Raw genomic sequence first — 12,876 nt, forward strand, 5'->3', positions numbered from 1 at the left:
AGCCAGAGGCAGTGTGGTGCAGTGCTCAAAGCACAGGCCCTGGAATCTTCCTCAGCACGACTCCATTACTCACTGTGTGCCCCGGCTCTTGTCTTGCAAACTTCAGTTTCCTCGTCTTAAAATGCAGACAGAAGGGGCGCCTGGGTGGCTCAGTCGGTTAAGTGGCCTGCTTTGGCTCAGGTCATGATCTCACGGTTCGTGGGTTCAAGCCCAGCATCAGGCTCTGTGCTGACAACTCAGAGCATGAAGCCTGCTTTGGATTCTGTGTCTCCCTCTCTCTCTGCCCCTCCCAGCTCACTCTCCGCCTCTCTGTCTTTGAAAAATAAACATTAAAAAAAAGAAGAAGCTAAATATCCCTTATTTAAAAAAAATGCAGACAGGAATAAACCCTTGCTAATAGCAATGTGGTAAGCAATGAGATTATACAGGTGGGGCACTTAGGTAATAGCTGATTATTATTATTGCTATTGCTATTACTATTATCATTACCATTACCAATGCCATTGCTATTACTATTACTATGATTACTATTACTATCGCTGTTACTATTACCATTATTACTAGTACTATTGCTTTTACTATTACTATTACTAGTACTATCACTATTACTAGTATCACTAGTACTGTTATGGTAACTATTACTATTACTACACAAGCAGTCTTCAGCTACTTCACCACTAACTGAGAAATCCTTAATAAAACTGGATCCCAAATTCTATTGCTCTGCTTCAAAACTATATTTATACCAACATCCAGAAGGCGTTTTGGGGAAAAGAAAGATTTTTCAAATGGGCAGGGGGTGACACACATGAATGAATAAACCTCCAGATTTAAAAGTGACTGTAAACCCGCTCGGTTATATCTGTCTCAGAAGCCACGGAAACGTGAAGAGGAGGGATGAGTCAGACTTATCTTCATCAGATAACCTACAGGCAACGTCCTCCTTTCAATGCAATGCGTCTCCAGACACAGGAAGTAAGATAATAAATCCAGGCGGCTTTTCCATTCAAAAAGATCTCAGGGAAAGGACTCGGTCTGACAGCATGAGTTAGAGTCACCATACATCTCCAAAATTAAGATTTTCACTAACTTCTCTCCACATGGGATGGAATTGCTCTGCCGCTGCTCTGGAAATGAGTATGTATGCCTTCTTTCATTGTGAGGGGCTTTTACAAAAGACGCAGACATTACTGTCTCAAGGGCTATTTTTAAATGGTGGCTCATTTTATAGCTCCTGGAGTCCCTTTTTCCAGTGATTAAAGTCTCACTCCTCAGGCCATAATGAATCACAACTGTGTGTTTGGACACCATTTCTCCTTTCTTCCACTCATGGAGTGTGTCTCTGCCTATGGATGTGGAGGTTTAGTCTGCTCTGCATAATTTTCGGGTGACACGGTTTTACCTGAACAGGAGAAATTATAAAACACAAAAGTACACTGGAAACATATCTGTAAGGGCATGTGCTTCATTCACATATGCCAACTTGCAGAGATGTCCCAAACCTGTACATGTTTCATCGATATTCACTGGACAGCACGGTCTCATCATGGACACGATCCTTCTCCCTGCCACCTACCACCGGTCTACTGAACAAAAGAACTAGCCCCATGTAGATGTACATCCCAAGTTCAGAAACTAACAGAAAGGGCACTTGATCCCCCAAAAAGAGCAGTTCCCTTCCAAACCAAGTTTGAACCTCCCACAATATACTTATTTGACATAAAAACATACAACCAAGACATTCTCCATACTGAATTAGGCAAGTTTATTAGGCTCCTAATTTCCATGTCTAGAACGTGAACATGGTTTTACATGCATTGTCTCATTTTGTGGATCTTACATGCATGTAGTCTCCAGTCAGCTGGGCCTCTGATTCTACTTGTCAGTAATTTACAGTCAGCTCAATGTGAGTAGATGACAAACACAAGATGATACATAAGCCGTAGCAATAAATCCCACCCAATCCCATTCACCATTTTTTTTCCAAAGTCATATCACAACTCTCTCTTGTAAAAAATAAATTTTAGAACAAGGCATTTGATTCACTTTACTGAGAAAAATAAAGAAGATTCTATCATTTTGGAGCAATGAATGTCCACCTATGGCTGAAAGGTACACCCTGAGAATTAAATTATTTTAACGAACCCATTGAGGTTTATAAAGCTGTGTTAACCTAACATCAGGAAGGGACACAAGATACAGGCACAAAGGTCCCTGCTCATTTTGCACTGCAATTCTCCAAGGACGCTGTGTTATAAACATCGTCGTTGTCATCAATGCTTGAAGCATCTGCAGAATCAGGATCGCTCACCACGATCCCCACAGAAGAGAGACTGGTAATGAAGGCGTGCATCCGCTGGGCGTAAATATCCCTAATGTTAAAGTAAGGTAGCTCGTGACACTTCTCTGGGGGGTCCTCGCTGCACTGGTCCGCATCAATGTCCTTCTGCTTCTGGTAGTACTTGGAAAACTTGTTGAAGATAATGGTGATAGGGAGGGCCACCACCAAGATGCCACAGATGATGCACGTGCTGGCAATAAGCTTCCCGGCCAAGGTGACTGGGTGCGTGTCTCCATAGCCCACGGTTGTCATGCTGATGGTGGCCCACCACCAGCAGATGGGGATGCTGGTGAGGCTGGACGTGTGCTCATCTTTCTCCACAGAGTAGATAAGCACAGAAAAGATGGAAATGCCCACAGAGAGAAAGAGAAGCAGCAGCCCAACTTCATGATAGCTGTGTCTCAGGGTGGCACCTAGAGACCGAAGTCCTACCGAGTGCCGGGCAAGCTTGAGGATTCGGAAAATCCTCATAAGCCTGAGGATCTGGACCACCTTGCCCATGTTCTCAATGTCCTCACTCTCTTCCTCCTTGGTGTCTACAGCCAAGGTGGCATAGAAGGGGATAATAGAGACGAAGTCAATTATGTTCAGAGGGTTTCTCCAGAATTTCTTTTGACAGGGAGCAGCAACCAGCCGGATGGCAAGCTCACCAGTGAACCAAGCAATGCATGCGATCTCCACGCCCTCCAGCACGGGATCATCCACCTCTCCGTCCTCGTTCTGGAACTCTGACATGCTGTGCACGCACATGGCCACGATGGAGGCCAGCACCACGCTCAAGGATGAGATGGCAATGAGCTTGGCTGACAGGCAGTAGGCTGGGTTTTCCATTCGAATCCAGATCTTCTTCCGGAGCTCACCAAATCGCAGCTTGTCAAACCTCTCCAGCTCCTTCTCAAACAGGGACGACTCTTCAAAGGAGGTGTCAGTACTGACATCATTGCTCTTCTGGTCCCAGTCCTTCTCATGGCTTTCCTCCTTGCGTTCCTGGTAGCGGTTACTGCAGCAGGAATCGATGAAGAGCTCGTTGATGCCCCAGTATTCGATCTCCTGGCAGAACGAGAATACGCACAGTTCCTCCATGACATGCAGCTTCCCCGTGTAGTAAAAATTCAGAACATATCTGAACAAGGAGGGGTTCCGATCAAAGTAGTACTCCTTATCGGCCACACTGTAGTCATCGCACAGCTCCAGGATGGCCTCTTCCGAGTGGCAGGTGAGCAGTTTCCCGAGTCTGGTGTGAGGAAACCGCAGGAGGGTGCTCTGGTCGACGGACTGCTTAAAGCCCCCCACGTTCAAGTTGACAAGTTCCTCGTCTTGTCCAGGGCGATGGAAAAACTCACCAAACACCATGGTGGATACAGGAGGCAGGGAGCTGGATGGGAAGGGAGATGAGGGAGATCACGCTGCACCTGGAAGGAGCACAAGACGGCATTAGCGCTGTCCCGTCGTGCCTCGCCAAGCTTATTTTTAATCCGCCCTTTCCAGGAGCATGGGCTACGTGAAGACCAAAGCAGGAAATGGAATAAAAAGGAATACAGCATCACGCATTGTAACTGGAAGAAAATGAACACAAAACAGATTGTTCTCCAAAAACTGTGGTTGGTGGATCCATTTATTTTGGAAAAAGAAGGCTGTCATCTAATTTTGATGAAACTTCATTCCTACTTATTTTTTAAGCACCCAAAATGTACCTCCCAGCCCCCCAAAAGCACCGCACTGTGGATCACTTACACAATACAAGCATCTCCAGTTGCAACCACGAGGCTCCTGAATTTGGCAACGCTTGGCTTGGAACTCCCCTTTCCCTGTGCCCTGGTCTCAGTCATGCACCCTCAAAAATGGTTCTCTCCTCTGCTGTGACCCTCGCCCCCAACCCACACATGACTGGGGGCTCAGCTCAGTGCTTTCCCCTTCTGCTCCCGTGTCCCACCCCTTTAAGAGAAAGTCCCATCCCTACGTTTGGGTGTGGATAATCAGGAGGATATAATTATCTTCCTGTCCTTAAGTACCCTACATCTTAAAGATATAGTTACACTTCATGGGATAGTGTTTCAGGTACATCCACAGGGAAGAAAGTGACTTGGGGAAACCTCTCTATGTTAATTGAACTCTGTTTCCTGACACTCTCTCTCCTGCTCCTTCCCCTCACAGACGATTCCCCGCACACTCCCAATCACCCCGTAGATACCCATTCTATACTGGCCCAGGAAGCACTGCCTGCTTTTAGTTCTGACACTAATTAGGATGCATCAGGTCCATTTCTCAGGGAGAAAGTCATAGATTTTGACCATCACCCAATACAATGATGCTTCCTCAGAGCAAATGGTGCAGATAAAAGAAAGGTAGGAGACTGTCATATACTAAGTTCTTATGGGATACTATTAGATGCTTTGATAGAAATAATGCCATTTAATCCTTCCAACACTTTACAGAAGGTGTATAGAAAAATGGATATGCAGAGAGGTTGAGTCAAAGATCACAGGATAAGTAAAAGGTAGAGCCAGGTTTAAACCCAGGTTGTATTAACCCAAATCGATGCTACTTCCACTATATATACCCTCTCCCTCACCTTCTTTCCGGTTAAAATTCAAGAATGCATTGTGGGAAATGGTATAACAGAAATGAGTCAAGCATCATTGGGGCTTATTGAGAAAAGAGCAATGACCCTTGTCATTGGTTACATTTGGCTCATATGTTAAAGGTTCAAGCAGAGTTGACCAAACAAGAGAATGAATATTCCCAACAGTGGGCACCAAGCATTGGGCATAAGCAAGATTGGGAAGAATCTTGTATATCAGTCTACAGAGTCTGGACCTTACCTGTAAGCAAGACCACTAAACAATCTTCTTTTAATTTATTTTTTTAATGCTTATTTATTTTGAGAGCAAGAAAAAGAGAGAGAATCCCAAGCAGGCTCCACACTGTCAGTCAGCACAGAGCCTGATGCGGGGCTCGAACCCACAAACCACGAGATCATGACCTGAGCTGATATCAAGAGTCAGACACTTCACCCACTGAGCCACCTAGGTGCCCTAAACAATCTTAATCAATGATCAGACATGGCTGTCTTTGCCAACAGTGACTTAGAAAGACCCCACTGACAGCGGTGCGGGAGTCTGCCTGGGGGGAAGTTCAGGGCCAAGGAGACAGGGCTGCAACAGAACAGGTGAGAGGAAGAGAGAAGACCCCAGCAGTGTGTGATATGGGGACACCATTAGAGGGGGCAAAAAGGTCGGGAAGGAATTTCTTGCCCCTTATGTTTATGAAAAGCCAAGGCTGTGGGGGAGACAAGAGACTCCTCCTTTGAAAAGGATGCACCAGAGAACACAGCCTTAAAGTCCAGCCTTGGGCCATCCACCCCAGGAGCAAGCCTACAGTCACAAAGCGTGCATGCGCATTTGCTCTCCAGACACTAACCGAATGTGCTCCCATGGACGTGTTCCCATGAAACCGGAGACCACAGCATAGCTCGACATACCATTTAATAGATTTGCTGACCTCTTGAAAAGACTTGGATTTTTTCTGCCTCTGCTTTCTATTTTTAGTTAGATATCTTCTTTGAAGGGCCTAAATCAGAGCTCCTGGCTTGGTCCAAATATTTATGGAACTTCAGATCTCTAAGAGCAGGCTTGTGCTCATGGCAAGTATAGTAGTAAAACGTTCCAAGGACGTAGTTTTAGCTAAGCTGGCACTAAGACTTTAATGGACATTTTATTCGGGTGGCTTACTCTTCATCTCTTCAGCTACTCTGGAAAGCCCCGTTGACAGACGCCAGGGTCTGCCTTCATGACGCATGTGCGTAAGCCAGTCTCCACTTCCCGATCATTCTGCAGTCACTTTTCTACAGAACCCTGTTATCGCCCCTTGATGCCAGTCTTCCCACAGCCCTCCTCGCTTTGCATTTGCTCCGTGCCAGTGAAAGAGAGCCCTTTGTGAGGCCCATTCGTGCCCAAAGTCTAATCATTAAAGCAACACACATGATAAGAGAAGGGGCCCCTTGTTGAAGGCCTTCAGGAGAAAGAAAAAGGGAAGCCTCCACGGTGCAGGTCCAGTGTTTGAGCTCAGAGGGAGAGCTGAGATCTTCCAAGGCATGGAGGCCAGAGGCCAGGGCTGGTTTCCTTGGCTGTGTCATCCCACAGCAGCTGACGGGGGGCAGGGAAGGAGTCTCCCCTTTTCCTTCTGTAGCTAGGTTCCCTGGCATGCAGACCGTCCCTTGCCAATCACAAATATCGCTCTGTCATTTGTCCCTCACTACTACCCTGGGATTTTGCCAATGAGGAGGCAGGATCAGAAGAGCTGGGTGGGCATCATGCAGCTATTAAGGGTTAGAACAGAGTCGGGAGTTGGGGCTCTTTACACCAATTCCAGGGCTTTCTACCACACACTGCCTCACACATCTAAAGTGACATAAAGAAAGGAAGACAGTGAACATCATTATTTCCAAGTTTACTATTTCAGACCAGTATCTATTTAACAGCCATTCATTTACTCCTATCCAGAACCCATCCACCAGATCGAAGGTATATTTGCACGTATCTATGTACATTTACGATTCGTATAATTATACATTTATAATTTATTTACATATGTAAATATATATTTACTTATAGATGTAAATATATACACATTTATGTGTATTTGTAAATATATAAATAAACTTTAAAAACATTAAAGCATTTTCTTCATGCATGTATGTGATCTATAATCCAAAAATTGGAGTGCATCCTCTATTAATGAGTCTGTGGGGAAGAGGTTGGGAGGGCGATGCAAAATGAAGGAGAACCATTTTGGAGGAGAATTTGACAAGATGTAGCAAAACTGGACAGGCATTTGCCCTTTGCCCCAGAAATCTCTCCTAGAAACAGACAAAAATTAAAAACACTTGCATAACTGGAAACAATCCAGACAATCATGAATAGAAGACTGTCCAAATAAATTATGATCTCTCTCTGTCTGTCTCTCTCCATATATATATGCAATGGAGTGATTTCTAGGATATATTACTTAAGTAAAGGGAAAATATGTGTGTACATACATATATATGCATATGCACATACATATGAACACACACATGCGTACACATGCTTATGTAAAGCAAAAGAAACAGCAGAAAGATAAACCAAAAATGAACAAAGCACCTCCCCATACAGGGAGAGAGGGAACAGGAAATAGGGGACAGTGTTGGAAGCTGGCCTAGGGGACTGTGTAAATGTTTTACATAATTATGAAACAAAAATAAATTTTAAAAAAGGCAATCCTTAAAAAGTTAACCTTACTATATATCAAGTTGGTCATGAACCTCAGAGAGATAAATTATTCCAAGTTTCTTTTTTATGTTTATTTACTTCTGAGAGAGTGCAAACGGGGGGCAGGGGCACAGAAAGGGGGGCAGAGGACCCGAAGCGGGCTCTGTGCAGAGAGCCTGACAGCAGAGAGCCCAATGTGGGGCTCGAAATCAGGAACTGCAAGATCACAACCTGACCCAAGTCAGATGTTCAACCAACTGAGCCACCCAGGTGCCCCTCAAGTGTTTTTAAATTTAATTTCAGTAATCTGACTGTACATCCATAGTGGTATACACCATAGGACAAATAAAGTATAGAAATCTTAAAATATTTTTAGTATTCATATTGGTATAATTATTCTGAAACTCTTAGGCACACACATAGGTTAAAGCAAATAAATGATTACATTAATGCCCCCAAGGTTTTGAGGGCAAAATAAAAGAAATAGAAATATAAAATCAAAGAAATTAAATAAAAACCCAACGATCCCAAATCTGAACTGGAAATATCATTACGGACTGATAATTTAATTTGTCTTAAGAGAAAACTTTATTTCTACTGAAAAAACCTAGAACAGAATAACTAACTCCAGTGGATGCTTTGAAGCATCACTTATATTTCCCCTTTAGAATTGAAACACTCATTCTCACACCTGCTGGAAGTTGTTAATAGCTAAGGGCTCTCAGTTAAGTCCTTCTCTGGGAATCACCCTCAGCCAAAGAGAGCTGCCTTGCCCAAGGTCACACAATTTCCCCAGGCAAGTTCACATCCAGGGGCTTATGTATGGGGGAGCTATAAAGAGCCAGCACCTTTTTCTCAAGGCGGGCAACCCAGCTCCAGAGTTCCCATGAGACCAGCTAAGATTTCTGTCCCAGCCCCATCACAGTTCAACTCTTCTCCTTGCCCAGTCCTACTTCTTTCAATCCCCACTGGTATTGGTCCCAAGGGAACCTCCCAACAAACTTCCTGCACATAAATCTCTGTCTCAGTCTATTTCCCTGGGAATCCAACTAAACACACCAAATCAAGAGCAAAGCACATCTCGAGTTTGTGCAGATTGAGGCATCAAAATACAATTTCTCACTAAAAGAACAAGGGCTCCTTGGAGAAATAGCCAATCCCAGGTCTGGGGTAAGAAATACACAAAATAAGCCTGGACTATCTTGTTACATTAGAAAGCAAGGAAGGGAAGGACAAAGGAAGGGAAGGACAAGGGAAGATTCGAAAGGACTCAGGACCCACTGGCCAAAGATTTGTGCATCAAAAAGAAAAAATCTCCAATGGACTGAAACACATCAAGTATGTTAAAATCCTTGAGTTCATAATAATATGTTTTAAGAAAAAATAAAGAATACATTGATCATCATTGAAGGGTACACTAAAGTACTAACTCATTACTCTGGAATGTGAGGGAAAAACAGAAAATCAAACCTTTATCTTGTTTTCCTGCATGAATTATACCTTAGGAGAATCAGGTAGTAGTTAAAGAGGGAAAGTTTTCTTTATAAAAATATTCCAAAAATTCATAAACAATTGTAACAGAAACAATTAAAATAGTACACTAGAAAATATTTATTTACATTGAAAAACAGTTTGAAAGTAAAAGCATGAAAATAGTAACCAAAGGAAAGCAGGACTGGTTATACTGATAACCACACAAAACAAAATTTAAGACAAAAGTTGTTACCAAAGACAAAGAGCATTTTATAAAAATAAAACAACTGATCAAGAAAACATAAAAATGATAAATATATATGCACCCAGCAATAGAGCACAAAAATAGTATCTATATTTATAGCTGACATGATATGTATATAGAAAATCTTATGCAATACACACAAAAAGTGTTATTAGAACTAATAAATAGGGGCGCCTGGGTGGCTCAGTTAAGTGTCCAGCTTCCAGCTTTGGTTCAGGTCATGATCTCACAGTTCGTGGGTTCGAGCCCCACATCAGGATCTGTGCTGACAGCTAGCTCAGAGCCTGGAGCCTGCTTCGGATTCTGTGTCTCCCTCTCTCTCTGACTGCCCCCTGCTCATGCTGTCTCTCTCTCTGTCTCTCAAAAGTAAATTTAAAAAAAAATTTTAAAAACTGATGAGAACTAACAAATATATTCAGCAATGTTGCAGAATATGAAATCAATATACAAAAATCCATTGTATTTTTGTACACTGCAATGAGTAAACAGAAATATGAAATTAGAAAACAATTTCATTTATAATAGCATCAAAAAGCTATTATTTAGAAATAAATTTACCAAAAGCAATACAAATTTGTGCCAAAACTACAAAATATTGTTGAAAGAAATTAAAGGAAACATAAATAAATGTACAGACATCCCCATATAGCAGTACTCCCCAAATTAATCTATAGATCAACACAATTCCTCTCAAAATATTAGCTGCCTTTTTCAGGAATTGATAAGCTGATTCTAAAATTCATATGGAAATGCAAGAGACCCAGAATAGCCAAACAATCTTGAAAAAGAAGAACAACGTCAGGAAACTCATCCTTCATGATTTCAAAAGTTGCTACAAAGCTACAGTAATCAAGACAGGGTAGAATTAGCATAGGATAGAGAGGGAGATCAAGAGAACAGAATTAAGAATCCAGAAATACATCCATATCTATTGTCAACTGATTTTCAACAAGGATGTCAAGAGAATTCAATGGGGAAAGAACGCTCTTTTCTAAGTATTAATGGGACAACTGGATAGCCACATGCAAAAGAATAAAACTGGATGCCTATGACACCAATCATAATAAAATAAGAGGAAAATTAGATAAACTGACTTCAAAAGTAACAATTGTGTGCTTCCAAGGCACTTTTAAGTCAAAGGACAAGAATCAAGAAAAGGAAAAGACAACCCACATGATGTGAAAAAATATTCGCAAATAAATTATCAATAATGGTCTAGTATCCAGAATAAAGAACTCTTACAACTCAATAATAAAGAAATCAAATAACCCACTTTCAAACATGCAAATGGGTTCTTCAACAGACATTTCTCTGAAGATATACAAATGGCCGAAATGTCTATGAAAAGATGGAACATTGTTTGTCATTAGTGGAATGCCAATCAAAAACACAAGATAACACTTCACACTACTAGGATGGCTAAAATCAAAAAGTAATAATAAAATAAGCATTTTACATATTGCAAGTGTTAGTGAGATGCGGAGAAAATGGAACCCTGATGCATTACCAGGGGTAATGTAAAATGGTGCAGCCATTTTGGAAAAGAGTTTAGCACATTTCTGAAAAAGTTAAACATAGAATTACCATATGATCCAACAATTCCACTCCTAAGTATATTTCCAAGAGAACTGAAAACATATGTACAAACAAAACATACACACTAATGCCCATAGCAGCATTATTCATAATAGCCAAAGAGGGAAAACCACCTAAATGTTCATGTCCGTTAATTAATGAATGGATAAACAAAATGCTCTATCCATTCAATGAAATATTATTTGGCCATAAAAAAGAATGAATCACTGATAATACAACATTTTTCATTGTAGATGACAATGTTCTGAAAATATTATCCTAATGAAAGAAGGCAGAGCAAAACAGGCCACAAACTGTATGATTTCATTTTTACAAAATATTCAGAATAGGCAAACCCATAGAGACAGAAAGTAGATTCATGGTTGCCAGGGGCTCGGAGGAAGAGTGATCGGATGTGACTGCTAATAGGTATGTGTTTCTTTTGGGAGTGGTAACAATGTTCTGGAATTAGATGATTGTACAACCTTGAGAATATACTAAGAACACCCCAATTACGCATTTAAAAAAGGTATATTGTATTGTAAATGAAGCATATCTCAATAAAACTGTTCTTGAAAATAGGATTCCAGCTAATACAGAAGGAATGATAGAATTAAAATCTCCCTATTTTGCAAGTCATCATGAAATGACAGATCTAGGTGTCTAAAAACCCAGATAAAAAGCTGACGAGGAACCTTACGACAGCAACATCAGAACAACAGCACCTGAGCTCAGGGAGCAAGCCTGCAGTAACAGAGAGAAACAAGACATGATGTGCCTCTTGGTGGAAGTAAATACACAACTCTGCAGTATTTCGACAACAGCAACAACAACAAATCAGGCCTGAATTTTACTGGGAGTCTAGATCTGCCACTTGAAATCAAATGGAGATTTCAGAGAAACATGTGCAGCGAGTGACACAGCAAAATCCAGACTATGGGAAACTGCGGGACAATCAGCACAGACCCGATAAGCGACGTATCAAATATCCAGTGTGTGGGCTTTGTATGACTCCTGATTTTAACAGGCCAAATGCTTAAAAAAATATGAAAAATGGAGACATCTGAGTACCAACAAGATTCGTGATAATATAAAAGAATGCTTGTTAATTTTTCAATGTGCTGACGGTATTGTAAGTATGCTTTTTAAAAGAATCCTCATCTTTTGCAAATGTATACTAAAGTTTTATGGATAAACTTACACATTTGGGATTCATTTCAAAATAATCCATGGGGAGCAACAGAATCGGGAGGTGGGGGTGGGGAAGGAGGTGTATCTTGCTCATACAAGAGACGGCCATGTATTGATCTTTGCTGCAGTTGGGTGGTAGGTACAGGAGTTCAATGTACTATTCTCCCTATTTTGGCACACGTTAAAATTCTCCATCAAAAATGTTTCAAGAAAAATTTACCAAACACCTTTTGGGCCATGTATTGTGTGGTAAGTGCTTTCATACACACGGCTGGTTACCCTTGAATTCCCAGCAACCCATGCAGGACCTGGGCACTAGGAGGCGATGAGGTCCTTAGTGGTAGATCTTACACCCCATGCTGCAAACAAGGACTCCTGAGGTACAAGTTTGGTCAACATTAGCCAGCCTTTATGTGGCCAATTCTTTCCACTCTGCCTCAAATATGGGTATTTCAGTGGGCGGCAGGAGGGATTGGCTGATCTTTAAATTCACATACTTTTTCATCTTCCTCATTAAAGGATCCTATACTTTTTAGCAGGGGATTTGGTATATGCATGCTGCGGACACGTGCAGTCTCCAATCAGGCACATCTGGGAGTACAAAAGGCATTTGGCTGCAAAGTTGAAAAATCAACTGCTATTTTTGTTCTCTTTCTCAAGAAGAGCATCGGCTCACTGAATTGCTCCCCCTGCCTACTATCAACCCAAATTACTCATGGTGCGAACACTATCTACTATAGTTGGCTACCTTGTGCCTCTGATGTTTACAAGATTGAAGAGAA

At 41.7% G+C, this 12,876-nt stretch overlaps 1 protein-coding gene across 4 annotated transcripts in view; it reads right to left on the reverse strand.

Moving 5' to 3' along the window:
- Window positions 1–1,744: 1,744 nt before the first annotated feature.
- KCNS3 (potassium voltage-gated channel modifier subfamily S member 3) overlaps window positions 1,745–12,876 on the reverse strand; it is a 41,393-nt gene continuing 30,261 nt past the window's right edge. For all 4 annotated transcript variants that reach the window (XM_029936355.1, XM_029936354.1, XM_029936353.1 and 1 more), the window contains exon 3: window positions 1,745–3,753. In XM_029936355.1, coding sequence (XP_029792215.1) covers window positions 2,219–3,694 — 1,476 coding nt within the window. In that variant the 5' untranslated portion in view covers window positions 3,695–3,753 and the 3' untranslated portion in view covers window positions 1,745–2,218. The remainder of the gene's footprint in view (window positions 3,754–12,876) is intronic.

Source organism: Suricata suricatta, chromosome 4, assembly GCF_006229205.1.
Source record: "Suricata suricatta isolate VVHF042 chromosome 4, meerkat_22Aug2017_6uvM2_HiC, whole genome shotgun sequence".
Lineage (NCBI taxonomy): Eukaryota > Metazoa > Chordata > Mammalia > Carnivora > Herpestidae > Suricata > Suricata suricatta.